We start from the raw sequence: 21594 nt of genomic DNA on the forward strand, positions 1-21594 counted from the left end.
ATTGTAGATTACTTTAAACGTTCTCTGATCCTCAGCAACTTGTTGAAAATTGCCCATTCTGAAGTCATGTTTATTGCAGAATTGAAAAACACTTGGAAATCATTTGAAAACAGGAATCCATTTCTGTCAAAAAGTTCTAATTTATTATTTGGATCGTGTTCAACAATGGTTTTGTGGAAGTCCTTTGTGTGGATATGATATTGCTCATTGTCATTCTTACAGATCATGGTTTTCATCATTCATAAAGGTCTTGGAACAAATCTCACTTGACATGAGCTCCAGGGGTTGCTGTACTTGCTGTATAACTGGGTGAAGGTTCTGCTTACTTTGCCAGTGGCAATATAGTCTTTAGAATTATTTCAGCAGTATTTATAAAAAAGGAATTACATTATTTTATAATAATGTAATTACATTCAATACTGTAATAAAGTTGATATTCACTGCAAAACTGTAAGTCTATATTCAATACAGTAAGTCTATATTTAACACTGTATGTCTATATTCAATACTGTAAGTCTATATTCAAAACTGTAAGTCTATATTCAATACTGTATGTCTATATTTAACACTGTATGTCTATATTCAATACTGTATGTCTATATTCAACACTGTAAGTCAATATTCAATACTGTAAGTCTATATTTAACATGGTAAGTCTATATTTAACACTGTAAGTCTATATTTAACACTGTAAGTCTATATTCAATACTGTAAGTCAATATTTAACACTGTATGTCTATATTCAATACTGTAAGTCTATATTCAATACTGTATGTCTATATTCAATACTGTAAGTCTATATTTAACACTGTAAGTCTATATTTAACACTGTAAGTCTATATTCAACACTGTAAATCTGTATTCAATACTGTAAGTCTATATTCAACACTGTAAATCTGTATTCAATACTGTAAGTCTATATACAACACTGTATGTCTATATTCAACACTGTAAGTCTACATTCAACACTGTAAGTCTACATTCAACACTGTAAATCTGTATTCAATACTGTAAGTCTATATACAACACTGTATGTCTATATACAACACTGTAAGTCTATATTCAACATTAAGTCTATATTCAATACTGTAAGTCTATATTCAATACTGTAAGTCTATATACAACACTGTAAGTCTATATTCAATACTGTATGTCTATTTTCAACACTGTAAGTCTATATTCAACACTGTAAGTCTATATTCAACACTGTAAGTCTATATTCAATACTGTAAGTCTATATTCAATACTGTAAGTCTATATTCAGCACTGTAAGTCTATATTCAATACTGTAAGTCTATATTCAACACTGTAAGTCTATATTCAATACTGTATGTCTATTTTCAACACTGTAAGTCTATATTCAACACTGTAAGTCTATATTCAACACTATAAGTCTATGTTCAATACTGTAAGTCTATATTCAATACTGTAAGTCTATATTCAGCACTGTAAGTCTATATTCAATACTGTAACCCCATATTTAATAGTGCATCTAACATTTCTATTGATGTAAATCCATAGTCAGAGTGTTATAATAACCTATATTCACCTGCGTGGAAAGCATAACGACATTTCCATAACCAAAAGCATAATACATGCTGCCTTAAGATGGCTCGGTAATCACACACCTTTGTACGAGATGTTGATATTCTTGGCTTTGAATGTTACTCTAACGATCGCCTGCCGGCCAGGAATATTCCTTCATCGGCTTGCCATAATATAGCAGAAAACATTCGCCGATCAATTGACAATCTTTTAAGGTGAATGAATAAATATCCGTTTGTAGTGTACATCAAATAGCCGACTATTGCGTTACCAATACGGCAGACTAGCCACTGTATTGACCCGAGACCTGTCGATGTGGCAGTGTATATCCCAGCTTCCATTGCTACCTGTTCTCCCTATCTGCCACACACAAACACAACCAGGCCATTTACAGTTTAAATAGAAACCCAAGTAGTGTCAGTTTCAATGTTTAACAATGTTGAACATTTCATATGATCTGGTAGTTGGCTATTTATAACTATGAAGCTCATTGAAAATTAGATTAGTGCTCTTCAACTCAAAACCAATATCCTATTTTCAAAGCTGGCCTATGATTCTATTATGAAGTTATTTCTTTGTACAGATCCATAAGCCATACATAATCATTTCAAACTTAGTAAATCCACTCTGGTAATTGTTGTGGGGTAGCGTTACAGCACAGGATCCAGGAGGCTAAAAGGATGCTCGTCTACAGCAGCAACTCTGTGTTCAATAACCAGACATGGATGGTTTATACCAGGACATCATGTTTACGATGAAAAATTGTTCTTAAAAGCTGTGTGTGAAAGAGATATTATATATTATTTTAAAAACAGCAAATAAATTCTGTTGTAATATTTTTTTCCTGATGCAAGGAGATTCAGCAGCGCTTGAGATTGTGATGAGCTTGGGTCACTGACCCCTGAAAATAATGTTACCGATACTCACTGGCTCACCCAACAACCCTCCCACACATGCATGCACACACATGGTGTGATATTGCTACAACACTCACTCACTCACTCACTCACTCACTCACTCACTCACTCACTCACCCACCCACCCACACACTGACTCACTCACCCACCCACACACTGACTCACTCACTCACTCACTCACTCACTCACTCACTCACTCACTCACTCACTCACTCACTCAAACCGTCCCAACCAGTGAGTGTGGAGTCCCTGCATAATTCAAGGACTTCATGTATGTACAAGCAGAAAGTATAAAGATGGCAGATGAATGCTTCAAGGAACATGTCTTATTGAATAGGCATATCAGTTGTAATCAGATACAGTGTCTTCATCAAATATTACTGGAATTCTCAAGCAATAATGGGTAGTGTGTATCCACCTGTCCTCTCGGGGGATGTGTCGGTCAGGTGATGGCTGGTACGTTCATGTGCACTCAGAGCTGCTGAGGAGAGATTCAGTGGTACCATTATCATGTATGCTTTGTTCAGTGGAGGAGTGGGTGAGTTCTAGTCTATCTCCGTAATCTGTAATGTACGCTTGTTTGTGAGGCGTGCAGGGATGCTGTTGCTGAAGCTGGCACTGTTCAACGATGATGGGGCAACTCACAATGTGTGTGTGGGAGGGGGGAAGGGTGGGGGGGGACATTGAAAAACGTAACTTCATAACACATAGGATGGTACAGAACACCTGATTCTTACATATCACTTAAGTTAATGTGTAAATGCAAATTATGGAACACCTGATTCTATCATATTGCTGAAGTTCACCTGTCATGGTATGTCGGGTTAACTATAGTGATGATTATCATGTGCTGCCAGCGTACAGCTAGAATATTGCAGAATGTGACAAAACAACAAACAAATATATAAATGCCTCCGACATACATGAAATAAACTGTTACAGTGAAAGATGCACTTTGAACAAACAAATATTTATTTCATTGTAAATATACAGATATAAAAATGTGTGGACACGATTTCATTTTAGATTTGATGAAAATAAAGATATTTTACTTCAGTGCTGAACATATCCTACTTGAAACACATTGCTTGTCACAAAGTGACTGACATGTAGCCGGTGTGACATAAATATTCACTCACTCACTCACTCACTCACTCACTCACAGGGAGAGGTCACACACATTTAACACACACTGTAAATACAAAGAGTGAAGCAAAGCTGATAGGAATAGTCTGGTACTTCCCCTGATACAGGATGGTTTCTGTCTGTCTTTGAGCTGTGACATCTTTTGATATGTTGAAATAGGATTGTTACATTATCTAGCTTTTGAATAATCATTTGGATATATTTTATATGTTACTGAGAATGCTCTTTTGTTAAACACCCAACATCTTTGGACAGTGCCACTAATATAATAAATTTCTTATTAATTTGTTTATTTCCCGTATTATTGATATAGCAGTTCACATTGATAAGGACAAAACCCCAGTGTCAAGGCAAGTTCAGTAGCCACAACTCAGAAGGCCTGTTTTAGAGTAGGGGACACATATGAGCTGGGAATATTTCCGAGTTGAAAACTGATCCCGGACTTAGCTGTGATATCACATACCGTATTCGACGTAATAAGCTCCCAGGGCACTCTCAAAATAAGAAATAGGGGCCCTTATTAGAATATTATTTTGGTGAAAAACAACAGAGTTAAAAGATCGTAATTTCGTGGTTTATGCTGACAGCCTGAAATGTTTCTATACGACAGATATATTTTTCCAGAATCTAATTTCCCACAATTAAGGATGCATATAACACACGTATTATACACAAATAAATAAGTCTTGTGTACACTGATCAATCGGAAGGAGTGCTAATTGGGATTGTTCACTGGCCAATATATTAGCAAATATCGCCATGGGCGCTTATTAGAGCGGCGCGCTTATTACGTCGAATACGGTACATCATGTGATCCTAGCCTGACCTGTTATCCCCTGAGGTACTGGCAGGACAATGTGTTGTTATCATTGTGTCACTGGTTCCTATTTCCTCTCTCAAGGACCTATAATGGGTGTGTCATTAAGACCGTAGCATCCCAGAAGTCCGATAACCTACTGATGTTGGATGTAGTCATGTGCTTGTCCATATGCAAGGGTATTTGAAGGAGGATATTTATATATACCATATTTACCACAAACAAAATTCATTTAAAAATTTAATTTATTTAACTATGTTTAATGCAATATTTTTTGCATTTACGGTTGTATAAACCTACAAGCAAGTGTGCATACCGTGTGTGAATCCGCATATTTAAGTGTGCACTTCATTTTTTACGTTTATAACTCTGTAACGCAAAAAACACATTGAAGTCAATTCTTATAAATAAATATGCCAACAATAATAATTATGGAGAATGCTTATTTAATCATTAACACACAAAAATCTATAGACGACAGAATGAGATCAGTGACATTGATCATGCAACAGAAGCGACCTTATTCTATTTTGAGCCAATTAGGAAACAGTGGTTTGTTAGTAGGCATGGCCTGTTTTGTTTCTTGATTGATGGCAACATATACTCAAAAGCATTTTCTTGGTTAGCCAATCAAATACCATGGAATCACTTGCAATCTATTTATGATCTATTAATAGGACTGAAAATCGAATTATGTGAAGCTTGAAGTCATTTGCAGTCATTGTGGGATTGTATAGTGCATTAAGTCAATTGTCATAAGTGCTCAGAAGAAATATTGTCTGATGGCACTTACCAGTTGTAAAGGGACAAAATTGAGAGGTAAAATTTTCTCTTCTTTTTTCATTAAAAACAGTTTTTGAAAAATGAAAAAATAATAATTCAAATTAAAAATCCCAGACACACTGCTATCCAGTTCATTTACTCTGAGTCTAATATTCCTCATAACTCATTATAAATATGTCACCTTTATGGCCTTTGAAGCAACCACATATTCAGCACGTGATACATTGTTCTTTTCTAACATGTTGAATGATAATTTTAGGATATTCCATGGTTGGTTGGTTTGTTGTTTAACGCCGCACTCAGCAATATTCCAGCTCTTTGACAGCGGTCTGTAAATAATCAGGCCAGGACCAGACAATCCAGTGATTGACATCATGAGCATCGATCCATGCAATTGTCAGCAAGGCTGACCATCTGATCCCATTAGTCCCCTCTTACATAGACCCCTTTTACAGCAAGCATGGGTTGCTGAAGACCTATTCTATTCCAGATCTTCACGGGTCGTATTCCATGGTATTTGTATTTTGTCCTATCAATGTGGAATAAGAAACTATTAAGTATTCTCATGCATTTTTCCCCTCTAATTGCATGTCTGAAGGATTCAGGAATAAATCCTCCACAAATAGCATAAAATTTGCTAAAATCAGGGAAGTTTCACACAAAGGGAGACAACTGGTCAGTAGGTTGTTGAGAATTTCATTAATTTTCCTATCACTATGGCATGATGCAATTTAAAGAATGCAATTTGAAAAAGTGATATAAAAACATGTGTTAAATCATGCATTGAGGGGAATTGGGTTAATTGCATTGGTTGAAGGACTTCCATCTGAAGACTGCTGACCTGCTCCTTGATTGTGTTGAAGGCATGCCACGAGTGCTTTTCCTCTGGGTTAGTGACACCAAGTTTTGTACACAGCAAGGGCAGGTAACTCTGATCACACTTCCTAAAGTGGGATACAAATACAAATTTTAAAGAATATTCCACATATACAACGCAAAACAAGTTAAGGATTCTTTTAAATTACTATAGTTAATCTGTCGTGGCACCTGATTGTGATTTAAGTGGGTTCCAGCATAGGAACTGATGACCCAGATATCCTGACCCAGAATGATCCTCATGTGGCATAATCCAATATATCCAACTGCAGGAGAAGTGTTACCTGGACGACGGTACCAGACAGAGCACATTTTACAGGAAGCATGGTAAATATTGTTTTATGCTAATACTGTGGGTGTAGATTAGGCAAGAAATGTCACCGCAACCTCTGACACATGTCAAGAAGTAAACCGCCCAAATGGACCTGATAGAATGTTTGTGTAAGTAACCGTTTCTTTAAACTACTTGATATGTCTAGGGTAGAGAGAATTGTTATGTTTTAGTGAACAATTATGCACATACGGCACATGTGATGATCGAGTTTTATGCTGGTCTATATGTCAACCCTGTGCCGTCAACTGATTCAAGTATTCAATCAAGAATGTCTGAAATTGGTTTATCCTTGGATATCCATTTATTATAACACTATTATTACTGCTGTAGACAGCTTTATGGTGGAATTAGGACTTTGTGTGCACAATAGCAGTGTGTGTTAACTCTTTCAACACCGCAGGCTGGTACACCGGCCTCGACCTCATGAATCCCCAGACCCGCAAGCCGGTACACCAACCAAGCAGTAGCCACGTGAAAATGGTGTATAAATGTCTTAACCTACCTGTAATATCATTCATTTATTAAATCTATCACATTTCACAATCTCTGAAATAATATTTTATATAAATTTTGCATATTTTGTCAATAGATTAAAACTTTATTCACTATTTCCCACAATGTTATTGAAAACGAAATGTCTCGGACACACATTGACAACATGTCCATTTCAACCATGTCAAAGAGCGAAATAAAGAAATTTCAAGCAAATCTTTATATGAAGTATGTAAAATAATAAATAAAAGAACAAAAATATATCTGAAAGTTGTCAAACTAACATCTAAGTTATGTTTCAATCTTCTCGTGCGATCGTGTGTAATGGAAGTCAAATGACAACTCGGCTGTCATCACCTCGATTTTTTAGCTCAGGTATGATGTTTAATGCTAATTTATATATATGCATAAGAAACCTTTGTCACAGCTTGTAACCTAGCACGGTACATCCACGATGACCTACATTAAAAAAAGTTTCATATTTTTAATGTAGGTCATGATTTCCTGCTTAAAACGTTCAGAAGAACACGAATTAACCCAAACATTTCGTTTAAATCTGAAATCTTTCATACAGGCTGATAATGACCATTCCCTTAGGTAATGTGCTTAAATTTGACCAATCACGAACCCTGTAGCAGATTTCGGCAAGAAAGTGTTATAAGAAACCTTTTCTATCCAATGAAATTGCATGTTACAGCTTAGAAAGGACTCCAAGGGAGGTTACTGTCATATTTGTGATGCCATAAGCTTTCAAGTGAAACCAGACATCACAAAAAATCAATGCTTATTTTTTTTCATACGAAGCATCGAAAAGGGAGGTGTTTCACGGTATATACACTGTTATTGGGAAATGGGTGATAATAGATAATAAAATTAATTTAAATTAAATTTTAAATTTTTAGAATAATTTTCTAATTACATAATCAGTGAAATTAAAAAAAGAAATAGGTAGTGGATAAATATGAAATGTTATATTTGCCAAAAATCGTTTTAATCTGGACGTTATGAATGTGTGACATTTTTTTTATGTAAAATGAACTAAATAATTTGTAAACTGTATGAATCTGCGTAGCAGTCATTCTCAGTCACACTCGGGCCAGTCAAGCTTCATCACACTCAGGCCAGTCATGTTGCTTCTCACTCAGGCCAGTCATGTTCCTTCTCACTCGGGCCAGTCATGTTCCATCACACTCAGGCCAGTCATGCTCCATCACACTCAGGCCAGTCATGCTCCATCACACTCGGGCCAGTCATGCTCCATCACACTCGGGCCAGTCATGCTCCATCACACTCAGACCAGTCATGCTCCATCACACTCCGGCCAGTCATGTTCCATCACACTCGGGCCAGTCATGCTCCATCACGCTCAGGCCAGTCATGCTCCATCACACTCGGGCCAGTCATGCTCCATCACACTCGGGCCAGTCATGCTCCATCACACTCGGGCCAGTCATGCTCCATCACACTCAGGCTAGTCATGTTCCTTCTCACTCGGGCCAGTCAAGCTTCATCACACTCAGGCCAGTCATGTTCCTTCTCACTCAGGCCAGTCATGCTCCATCACACTCAGGCCAGTCATGTTCCTTCTCACTCGGGCCAGTCATGCTCCATCACACTCAGGCCAGTCATGTTCCTTCTCACTCGGGCCAGTCATGTTCCATCACACTCAGGCCAGTCATGTTCCTTCTCACTCAGGCCAGTCATGTTCCATCACACTCCGGCCAGTCATGTTCCATCACACTCGGGCCAGTCATGCTCCATCACGCTCAGGCTAGTCATGTTCCTTCTCACTCGGGCCAGTCATGTTCCATCACACTCAGGCCAGTCATGCTCCATCACACTCAGGCCAGTCATGTTCCATCACACTCGGGCCAGTCATGCTCCATCACACTCAGGCTAGTCATGTTCCTTCTCACTCGGGCCAGTCATGTTCCATCACACTCAGGCCAGTCATGCTCCATCACACTCAGGCCAGTCATGTTCCATCACACTCCGGCCAGTCATGTTCCATCACACTCGGGCCAGTCATGCTCCATCACGCTCAGGCTAGTCATGTTCCTTCTCACTCGGGCCAGTCATGTTCCATCACACTCAGGCCAGTCATGCTCCATCACACTCAGGCCAGTCATGTTCCATCACACTCGGGCCAGTCATGCTCCATCACACTCAGGCTAGTCATGTTCCTTCTCACTCGGGCCAGTCATGTTCCATCACACTCAGGCCAGTCATGCTCCATCACACTCAGGCCAGTCATGTTCCATCACACTCCGGCCAGTCATGTTCCATCACACTCGGGCCAGTCATGCTCCATCACACTCAGGCCAGTCATGTTCCTTCTCACTCGGGCCAGTCATGTTCCATCACACTCAGGCCAGTCATGCTCCATCACACTCAGGCCAGTCATGTTCCATCACACTCCGGCCAGTCATGTTCCATCACACTCGGGCCAGTCATGCTCCATCACGCTCAGGCTAGTCATGTTCCTTCTCACTCGGGCCAGTCAAGCTTCATCACACTCGGGCCAGTCATGTTCCTTCTCACTCAGGCCAGTCATGTTCCTTCTCACTCGGGCCAGTCATGTTCCATCACACTCAGGCCAGTCATGCTCCATCACACTCCGGCCAGTCATGCTCCATCACACTCGGGCCAGTCATGCTCCATCACACTCGGGCCAGTCATGCTTCATCACACTCGGGCCAGTCATGCTCCATCACACTCGGGCCAGTCATGCTCCATCACACTCGGGCCAGTCATGCTTCATCACACTCGGGCCAGTCATGCTCCATCACACTCGGGCCAGTCATGCTCCATCACACTCAGGCCAGTCATGCTTCATCACACTCGGGCCAGTCATGCTCCATCACACTCAGGCCAGTCATGCTCCATCACACTCAGGCCAGTCATGCTCCATCACACTCAGGCCAGTCATGCTTCATCACGCTCAGGCTAGTCATGCTTCATCACACTCGGGCCAGTCATGCTCCATCACACTCGGGCCAGTCATGCTTCATCACGCTCGGGCCAATCATCCTCCATCACACTCAGGCTAGTCATGTTGCTTCTCACTCGGGCCAGTCATGCTTCATCACACTCAGGCCAGTCATGTTCCTTCTCACTCGGGCCAGTCATGCTCCATCACACTCGGGCCAGTCATGCTCCATCACACTCGGGCCAGTCATGCTCAATCACACTCGGGCCAGTCATGCTTCATCACGCTCGGGCCAATCATCCTCCATCACACTCAGGCTAGTCATGTTGCTTCTCACTCGGGCCAGTCAAGCTTCATCACACTCAGGCCAGTCATGTTCCTTCTCACTCGGGCCAGTCATGTTCCATCACACTCAGGCCAGTCATGCTCCATCACACTCCGGCCAGTCATGCTCAATCACACTCGTGCCAGTCATGCTCCATCACACTCAGGCCAGTCATGTTCCTTCTCACTCAGGCCAGTCATGTTCCATCACACTCGGGCCAGTCATGCTCCATCACACTCAGGCCAGTCATGCTCCATCACACTCGGGCCAGTCATGCTCCATCACACTCAAGCCAGTCATGCTCCATCACACTCAGGCCAGTCATGCTTCATCACACTCAGGCCAGTCATGCTTCATCACACTCGGGCCAGTCATGCTTCATCACACTCGGGCCAGTCATGCTCCATCACACTCAAGCCAGTCATGCTCCATCACACTCAAGCCAGTCATGCTCAATCACACTCAAGCCAGTCATGCTTCATCACACTCGGGCCAGTCATGCTTCATCACACTCGGGCCAATCATGCTTCATCACACTCAGGCCAGTCATGCTCCATCACACTCCAGCCAGTCATGCTTCATCACACTCGGGCCAGTCATGCTCCATCACACTCAAGCCAGTCATGCTCCATCACACTCAAGCCAGTCATGCTCAATCACACTCAAGCCAGTCATGCTTCATCACACTCAGGCTAGTCATGTTCCTTCACACTCAGGCCAGTCATGTTCCTTCACACTCAAGGTAGTCATGCTCCATCACACTCAAGCCAGTCATGCTCCATCACACTCGGGCCAGTCATGCTCCATCACACTCAGACCAGTCATGCTCCATCACTCTCAGGCCAGTCATGCTCCATCACACTCGGGCCAGTCATGCTCCATCACACTCGGGCCAGTCATGCTCCATCACACTCGGGCCAGTCATGCTCCATCACACTCAGACCAGTCATGCTCCATCACACTCAGACCAGTCATCCTCCATCACACTCAGGCTAGTCATGTTGCTTCTCACTCGGGCCAGTCATGCTTCATCACACTCGGCCCAGTCATGCTCCATCACTCTCAGGCCAGTCATGCTCCATCACACTCTGGCCAGTCATGCTCCATCACACTCGGGCCAGTCATGCTCCATCACACTCGGGCCAGTCATGCTCCATCACACTCAGACCAGTCATCCTCCATCACACTCAGGCCAGTCATGCTTCGTCACATTCGGGCCAGTCATGCTTCGTCACATTTGGGCAAGTCATGCTTTGTCACATTCGAGCCAGTCATGCTCCATCACACTCGGGCCAGTCAAGCTCCATCACTCTGGCCAGTCATGCTCCATCACACTCGGGCCAGTCATGCTCCATCACACTCGGGCCAGTCACTCTTGGGCCAGTCAAGCTCCATCACTCTGGCCAGTCATGCTCCATCACACTCAGGCCAGTCATGCTCCATCACACTCAGACAAGTCATCCTCCATCACACTCAGGCCAGTCATGCTTCGTCACATTCGGGCAAGTCATGCTTCGTCACATTCGGGCCAGTCATGCTCCATCACTTGGGCCAGTCATGCTTCATCACACTCGGGCCAGTCATGCTCCATCACACTCGGGCCAGTCACTCTTGGGCCAGTCACACTCAGGCCAGTCATGCTCCATCACACTCAGGCCAGTCATGCTTCGTCACACTTGGGCCAGTCATGCTCCATCACACTCAGGCCAGTCATGCTCCATCACACTCAGGCCAGTCATGCTCCATCACACTCAGGCCAGTCATGCTCCATCACACTCAGGCTAGTCATGCTTCATCACACTCAGGCCAGTCATGCTCCATCACACTCAGGCCAGTCATGCTCCATCACACTCGGGCTAGTCATGCTTCGTCACATTCGGGCCAGTCATGCTCCATCACACTCGGGCCAGTCATGCTTCATCACACTCATGCTAAGCCACACTCAAGTGATTAGACATGGCTCTTATTAATCAATATTCAAACTAAATGCAATTTATCATTGTTTTTGTAATAAGCAGGGATCTGAGGCACTTGGGTGTTGGCTCAGCTCTCCTTGCAGAGCTTCATGAAGACTTCTTTTATTTCACAAATGATGTTATCAATTTGGCTATTTGTACATGTGGGAGATGTGTTTGAGATGTCGAGTTGTTTGCATACCAGTTGATGCAAGTTCCCAGTCTGCTGGTATCTTGGGTACGTGCTACGGGTATCTAGTGAGATCTATGGAGCTTTCAATCGCAGAAGTTCTGCCCATGTAGGACGGGTTTTTTACTCAGTTGTACAGACACAGACCAGTAGAGGCAAGTGTAATGAATACCTGCTTGAAAACTGTACAGTATCCTGTGGCCCCACAACACTACAATATCCTGTGGCCCCACAACACTACAATATCCCGTGGCCCCACAACACTACAATATCCTGTGACCCCACAACACTACAATATCCCGTGGCCCCAAACCCACGATACTACAATATCCTGAGGCACCACAACACTACAATATCCTGTGGCCCCACAACACTACAATATCCCGTGGCCCCACAACACTACAGTATCCTGTGGCCCCATACCCACAACACTACAATATTCTATGGCCCACAACACTGCAATATCCCGTGGCCCCACAAAACTACAATATCCTGTGGCCCCATACCCACAACACTACAATATCCTGTGGCCAACAACACTGCAATATCCTGTGGCCCCACAACACTACAATATGCTTGACCTCCCACAACACTAAGTATCGTGTAGTGTTTGACCTCCCACTCAGGGCACTCAGGGCACTCTGCTGATTGGACCAGAAGCCAACATGAAGGAGAAGGAGGAGATGCATTATCCAACATTGATCCATTGTTAAACTGCACGGCCCAGCTGACAGCTTCCATTGTTTGTGAAGGATTCAAGAACACTTAGAAAATCTTAATTTAAAATCAATCTAGGTTTCAAGTACATAATTTGACCCGAGTGGTAATGGATGTACATGGCAGAAAAAAACCCTGATCCATTTAACTCGTGGCGAGACTGTAAACTATACTGCTCTATCAAGTTAAAAGAATGAGAAATTTGTTCCCAAAAGAAGCTTCACACTATTCCCATTTTCCTTGTTCTATTTTCCATAATTTCCCCAAACCTGCATCAAAGTTGACGGTAACAATCACTTCATTTTATTGCTTGTCCAGAGAACACATTAACATAGACATTGGCATGCAAATTTCATGGCTTGAATTAAATCCCTTCAACAAATGGTGCTTAATAAAAAGGGTTTACCTGAGTTATGTTTGAGACAGGACTAAAGGTCGAAATTCAATTTAATTTCCACTTATCGGTACGATGATTAGAATGTACCGTCTCGCCGGCCTACAACACAGCACTACCTCGCTGATGGAACATGGCAGGTTTCGTGGAATTTATGTCTTGATTCCGTGTAGGATATGGAAAATAGGTTTAAATTCTGTGCACCTATTCATTTTATTCTAGAAAGTAGAACATTTGTATTTTTAATGCTTTGACCATTTTGTTATTGTGAAAAGGTTCGATCACCATAGAAACAAGGGCAGCCAGGTGCGGTAGCATGCTGACCATGTTAAGATAGTTGCCCTACATGTTTGAAAGTGAAGACTCCTCCTGACATGACTTCCTCAATATGTATCATCAAGAAAGGGATATCATCAAAAAAACAATTTGGGGTAGCTCTTCAGATACAGCTGATGTATACAGGACCACTGGATGTACCTCAAAGGGTCCGTGAGATAGGCAGGACCACTGGTATATGAAGCTCAAAGGGTCCATGAGATAGGCAGGACCACTGGTATATGAAGCTCAAAGGGTCCCTGATATAGGCAGACCACTGGTATATGAAGCTCAAAGGGTCCCTGAGATAGGCAGAACACTGGTATATGAAGGTCAAAGGGTCCCTGAGATAGGCAGACCACTGGTATATGAAGCTCAAAGGATCCCTGAGATAGGCAGACCACTGGTATATGAAGCTCAAAGGGTCCCTGAGATAGGCAGACCACTGGTATATGAAGCTCAAAGGGTCCCTGACATTGGCAGACCCCTGGTGTATGAAGCTCAAAGGGTCCCTGAGATAGGCAGACCACTGGTATATGAAGCCCATATTTGAACAGGGATGAGTTATCAGTTGAAGACTCCTTTTAGCTCTAATCCTTATTTGAAGAAGGTTGTTTTACCTGAGCACTTCTAGAGCACATTCATTCTTCATCATGGAATAATAATGAAATGACGCCAAGGAATAGAACAATATTTGTGTTTTTCACATCATGATTATTATTAATATAATATTCTCTCTGATGCATATCTTGACACCAATATCTAACTATGTACTACTCAAAAAAAGTTAAAAAACACCAGGTTCTTTCATATGACTATAAATAATCTTTCCTGCCAAGACAAATTAACTGTAGTAAGAAGAACAATTTGGGCATTGTTTGACTTCTTTTGAGTAGTACATACTGATGGAAAGAAATAATGCAACAATAACAAATAACAACCTACCTGCTGCCTTCCTTACAGATGTGTTAAATACCTACAGAGAAAGACACAAGTGAGTGAGTTTGTCACTGTACACTGCCACAGCTTCTCATGTCATGTTTAGGAAACAACTGAAAGATCCAACATCTACTCCCTATGTGTTCCCTTACTTCTTTCCATCAGTATAGTTCCCTGCGACAGCCATGTGTAAGTTGAGATCTAACCCAGTGCTATTTCTGGCTGTCTCACAGTCAAGCCAGCGACGCCAGGTAAATGTCGTCCCTCCATCCCTGTCTCTGTGTCTCTAGAACCTGACGCTAGCTGTGATCAGCCTCGCCTTGCCTGAATGTAGACTTCATTTTCTAGTCTGTGTATAACATTATATTCTCCTCTTCTCTTTGTATGACATTATGTCCTCTCATCAGTGTAAAACACTGTATTCTCCTCTTGTCTGTGCATGACATCATATTCTCCTCTTGTCTGTATGACATGTTCTCATCTTGTCTGTGTATGACATCATATTCTCCTCTTGTCTGTGCATGACATTATATTCTCCTCTTGTCTGTGCATGACATTATATTCTCCTCTTGTCTGTGTGTGACATGTTCTCCCCTTGTCTGTGTATGACATCATATTCTCCTCTTGTCTGTGTATGACATGTTCGCATCTTGTCTGTGCATGACATCATATTCTCCTCTTGTCTGTGCATGACATATTCTCCTCTTGTCTGTGCATGACATCATATTCTCCTCTTGTCTGTGTATGACATCATATTCTCTTCTTGTCTGTGTATGACATGTTCTCCTCTTGTCTGTGTATGACATCATATTCTCCTCTTGTCTGTGCATGACATATTCTCCTCTTATCTGTGCATGATATCATATTCTCCTCTTGTCTGTGTATGACATCATATTCTCCTCTTGTCTGTGTATGACATGTTCTCCTCTTGTCTGTGTATGACATGTTCTCCTCTTGTATGACATGTTCTCCTCTAGACTCTGTATAACATCTTGTTTTTCTTTCATCTGTTCTTAATCTATATTTTCCCTATATTTTGCATGTATGCATGCATGGGTTAATCTAAACATCAGATTATCCCCAGCTTTTGAGCTGAACTTCATTCTGATAAACATTCTCCGTGCTACAGGGAGCACGGGCAGAGTTGTGTCTCTTGGGCTCACCAGGAACCTAGGATCATGGGTTCGAATCTCGGTTGGCCTCAATTATGTTTCAAGGTCTGTCAGCAATAGTACTTGTGGGTTTCACCAAAGATGTCAAAGTCTGACAGCTGCATCACTTTGGATCCTCCCACAGTTAGCGGACACACCGAGGTATAACTGGAACACTGTTCAAAGCGGTGTGGAACCCAACTCACTCATTCACTCAGTGCTATAACTGACATTTACCTGTGTTGAAGGATGGGTGTTATGACAGTCACAGCAGGGGGGGGGGGGGGGGGGGGGGGAGGTCTGAGGGACAATTAGCTGTGTGTTTGCAGGCCTGTAGGTCGTAATACTGATTTATGTTAAATGTTGCCAAGTGGAGAAAATATGGTAGGTATTAAAATGTGGCTGGTTGCCATAGTTTTATATTTCATGAATCTTACTCTGCATTTATTAGATTGACTTTTCTGTACTAAAACTTTGTTTTGATAATGCTTGAAACAGTCGTGGCTTGAGTGTGTCTGTGGCCATCAGCATGCTTTAGACATGGAATCTTACATTGACTAAAATAGACGTATCTCTTTCCTTGTTCTGAGAAGATAGCCATTACCATCAGCTGAAGATCTATTTAGTCTGGATGTCCAATTTCCTTGCAGACTTATGTTACAAGTCATGACTCCTAAGTTGCATCACTTGACATGGATGCTTGCATGGTTGTGTTAGATGACGAAACTTTTGCATGTTTTACATTCTGTATAGAACAATAACAGTGGCGTTTATTTGCAATAATGGCATACTTATTAGAAGATGATTCTAAGAACAGTTTTATATCAAAACAAAAATTGTTGCAGGGAAATGATATCTTTGTGATGATTTTAAGAACAATGTATTACGTGCCATGTATTTGTCAGTATCTTTGATAAAGCTGGGTCAACCATGATGAAATAGTGTTGATGTTATAACGCAGTTTGTCTGTCTGTCAGGACATGCAGATAGCATGGTAATCAAGCTGGCACAGTGCTACATACATTATTTATCCCATGGCGGTGATCAGCTGTAAAACAGATATACAATATTGCTTAGTCACCATATATTGCTTGATACCGCATTGCATGACTTCTGAAATATTGACACTTTTATTTAAGCTTGGATGAAGAATTTACTTTGTAATCAAGACAAATGAAAGTTAGTTGAGATGATGTTGACTTTGTTTGGAAGCTGACGTGCTGTTACCGACATGTCAGTGAGTGATGTGACTGCTGGACCTGCATCAGCCAGTTGGGATCCAGTGTGGGGTGAAGGAGAAACAAGGGACATCAGCCTCATAAGAATGTACTGTTAGAGATAGACAGAATTTGTCTCCCACAATATCATTAAAATCAGATCTTAGTTCTTGCTACCACTAAACAAAGATCTGAGGACATCCCATTACGGGTCACGTCAGACCGACCTTGCGCGAACTTTGACCGACCAATGGAATGACCAATCAGAAGGCAGCTTTCCCATGCTTTACGGCACTAATTTCAAATTGGCGACTATGCTTCACAATATATTTTGACAAATTCTCGATTACAAATTTGAAACCTAAACCAAAGTACATTCTGGAATGGCTAAGAGATGGTCTAGATTGTTTGGATTCAGTCGTTGAACACGTAACTATCATTCGGAATACCCCATGTTAAAGTTTTCGAGGTTGTATGATTAGAAATCACATTCCAACTGTCACTTTCATGATCTGGTAAGCGACGCTCTGATTGGTCGGATGAAAGGTCATTCTGACTTGACCCGTAATGGGATGGATGTCTTCAGATCTTTGTTTAATGGTAGCGAGAACTAAGATCTGATTTTAATGAGATTGTGTCTTCCATGGAAAGCTGTCAGGGAGTAAGACACTGAAACCATATCTTCCTCCCTCCACCCATCTCCAGGTCATCTGGACTCCAGACTGTGGTGTATCTGCTCACTACATTCAGTCAGGCTTTTCCTTGCCAAACAATGCTCCTCTCACTGGCAAAACGGATTTGATTATCACAAGATCCATTTTAAGAGTTATTATTCACTGACTTAGGAGTATGTGCTGCTTTGCTGGGCCACAAGTGACCATCGGGGTATTTCTGAGTGAACCAAAGTAATTTCCAACCTCTGCCTCAGCTTGGATTTGTAGTCAAAGATGTGGCATTAAGTGACTTTTTGAATTTCACCTAAAACTGACAATGAAACTGAAAGATTTAATGCATGACCTTCACAATGTCATTAATATTTTAAGCAAGTTAAAACGAGGTCACTGTGTTGTTCTTGTGTTGAAAACAGTTCCTCAATCATTTAGCCATTTCAGAAAACTGGGGGTAGGTTACTTGATTCACACTGCATGTGTTTCACTGTCTGTTAAAGTAAATTGTTTTGAGATTGTCCCTGAAGCACTGAACCCAATCTCAGGCAGTGGGATAGCCCAGTGGGTACAGCGTTCGCTCATCACACACAGGTTCAGGATTGATTCCCCACATGGGTACAGTGTGTGAAGCTCATTTCTGGTGTCCCCCACCGTGATACTGCTGGAATATTGCTAAAAGTGGCGTAAAACCATCCACACTCACTTACTATTTTATTGCTGCAATATTTCTAATATAAAACAACATAAAATAGCAACATAAAACCATCCACACTCACTTACTATTTTATTGCTGGAATATTGCTAATATAAAACAACGTAAAATAGCAACATAAAACCATCCACACTCACTTACTATTTCATTGCTGGAATATTGCTAATATAAAACAACATAAAATAGCAACATAAAACCATCCTCACTCACTTACTATTTTATTGCTGGAATATTGCTAATATAAAACAACATAAAATAGCAACATAAAACCATCCTCACTCACTTACTATTTTATTGCTGGAATATTGCTAATATAAAACAACATAAAATAGCAACATAAAACCATCCACACTCACTTACTATTTTATTGCTGGAATATTGCTAATATAAAACAACATAAAATAGCAACATAAAACCATCCACACTCACTTACTATTTTATTGCTGGAATATTGCTGAAATAAAACAACATAAAATAGCCACATAAAACCATCCACACTCACTTACTATTTTATTGCTGGAATATTGCTAATATAAAACAACATAAAATAGCAACATAAAACCATCCACACTCACTTACTATTTTATTGCTGGAATATTGCTAATATAAAACAACATAAAATAGCAACATAAAACCATCCACACTCACTTACTATTTTATTGCTGGAATATTGCTAATATAAAACAACATAAAATAGCAACATAAAACCATCCACACTCACTTACTATTTTATTGCTGGAATATTGCTGATATAAAACAACATAAAATAGCAACATAAAACCATCCACACTCACTTACTATTTTATTGCTGGAATATTGCTAATATAAAACAACATAAAATAGCAACATAAAACCATCCACACTCACTTACTATTTTATTGCTGGAATATTGCTAATATAAAACAACATAAAATAGCAACATAAAACCATCCACACTCACTTACTATTTTATTGCTGGAATATTGCTGATATAAAACAACATAAAATAGCAACATAAAACCATCCACACTCACTTACTATTTTATTGCTGGAATATTGCTAATATAAAACAACATAAAATAGCAACATAAAACCATCCACACTCACTTACTATTTTATTGCTGGAATATTGCTGATATAAAACAACATAAAATAGCAACATAAAACCATCCACACTCACTTACTATTTTATTGCTGGAATATTGCTGATATAAAACAACATAAAATAGCAACATAAAACCATCCACACTCACTTACTATTTTATTGCTGGAATATTGCTAATATAAAACAACATAAAATAGCAACATAAAACCATCCACACTCACTTACTATTTTATTGCTGGAATATTGCTGATATAAAACAACATAAAATAGCAACATAAAACCATCCACACTCACTTACTATTTTATTGCTGGAATATTGCTAATATAAAACAACATAAAATAGCAACATAAAACCATCCACACTCACTTACTATTTTATTGCTGGAATATTGCTGATATAAAACAACATAAAATAGCAACATAAAACCATCCACACTCACTTACTATTTCATTGCTGGAATATTGCTAATATAAAACAACATAAAATAGCAACATAAAACCATCCACACTCACTTAAACCAAAACCCTGTCTTTGTTTTTGTGAAATGTCTTGCAACATATCCCTGGGGACCATGGTCCCTGAGGATCACCGAAATGATCACTGAAAAAATTATGTCATATTTTATCAATCTTAATTCAAAAAACTTGACTTTGAAATTGCAAAAATATAGAGTCAAGAGAGCTGCAGAGCCCTACAGCTATTTCTTAAACTTCCTCTATTGAAGAACTCTGCTGTTTAGTATGTTCTAAGATTGATTTCAAATTTATAGCGTATTAAAAGTTTGAAAACTTTAAATGAACTTAAAGTTATACTAGGAGATGCACTTTATATTTGGACAGAGGAGCTAAATTGTTATGGTGAAACTTTTATGAGAGTCCAGATATCCTGCTCAGGCTATAATAATGCCATGGACAAGCCCAGAGAATTGTTGCCATGCATATCTAGTACTTAACACTGTTCACTCTGGGGTTAGTACAACATGGCCGCTGACTAATGGCGACATGGCCAGGCTGAAGAATGAGATACCTGACCTCGTCTGGGGATCTGTTCCCTTTTATGGGAGGTGGAGAGATCACGAGGTCGGCATATTGTCGAGGCCAGTCCCAGTAATGGCCAGCATGGGGTGAAAGCAAAACAGCGTAAGGTATTTGATGCTTCTAAATTCAAATCAGGTAATCAGAACTAAATCAATTTCTGTCAGACAGTTCTATAGATTTTGGCTGCAGGTCTGTGCTTTGCTAATTCCAAGAGAAATTTTATCATTGACGTTGAATTAGATTTGAATTTATTTTGTTTTTGTGTTTTTCAGACAATGCTGGGGAGAAGGTGGAGAGAGCGGAGGAGAATCAGTTTCTGGACGAAATGCCGGAAAACTACCATTACCAACGGCGCCATAGCCGAGCGGTGCTGTATCACCTCTCCGGACAGTTCGAGAAACAGAACAAGGCCAAGACTAAACTACAGCAGCTTAATAGGGTGGGCACCACGAAAATGGTACATTTCTATTTTAAGATCAACTCTTACAATTGTTTCTAGAGCTTAGCCTGCCCTGCACAAGTAAGTAACTGCTAAACTGGTCAACTGTTACAATTATGTCAAATAGATTCAATTCAGATTAAATATATTTTGATTTGAAATTGAGAGAACTTAAGTAAGATTACAAGACTGGATTTCAGCAATCACTCTAATTCTGATGTACGTTCTGTGATGATTAAGATGTGTGTATGTATGGAAGGTAATTCTTCTAAACTTGAAACTCTTACTCAACTCAAAACTGATTGAATCCAATGTGAAACAGTAACGGTTACCACAGATGTTGACTGTTGACCAGTTTCGTGCTGACACAACTGTTTGGTTAATTCAGTAACAGCATGCTTCACAAAACATTCATTTTCAAATTTCACATGTTATGCATAATCAAATATTTGTAATTTTTTAATAAGTTAATAAAAGTATCTGATTTCAATTATTAATTAGCAATAGATGTTCTAGTACTTTTCTTATATAGCTGAATTATATTATTTCATATATAGCCTTTAGTTGTTGATATTATTCACTGTAGACATTGTATTTTGAAAACAATTTTT

The 21594-nt window shown here is 40.5% G+C and overlaps 1 protein-coding gene across 1 annotated transcript in view; it reads left to right on the forward strand.

Moving 5' to 3' along the window:
* LOC139464061 (voltage-gated delayed rectifier potassium channel KCNH8-like) overlaps nucleotides 1–21594 on the forward strand; it is a 275229-nt gene that overhangs the window by 217322 nt on the left and 36313 nt on the right. Inside the window, exon 4 of the mRNA XM_071245603.1 lies at nucleotides 20817–21001. Within this exon, the coding sequence (XP_071101704.1) occupies nucleotides 20817–21001 (185 nt within the window). The remainder of the gene's footprint in view (nucleotides 1–20816; nucleotides 21002–21594) is intronic.

This window comes from Haliotis cracherodii, unplaced genomic scaffold (genome assembly GCF_022045235.1).
Source record: "Haliotis cracherodii isolate W230 unplaced genomic scaffold, xgHalCrac1.p SCAF_16, whole genome shotgun sequence".
Classification (NCBI taxonomy): domain Eukaryota; kingdom Metazoa; phylum Mollusca; class Gastropoda; order Lepetellida; family Haliotidae; genus Haliotis; species Haliotis cracherodii.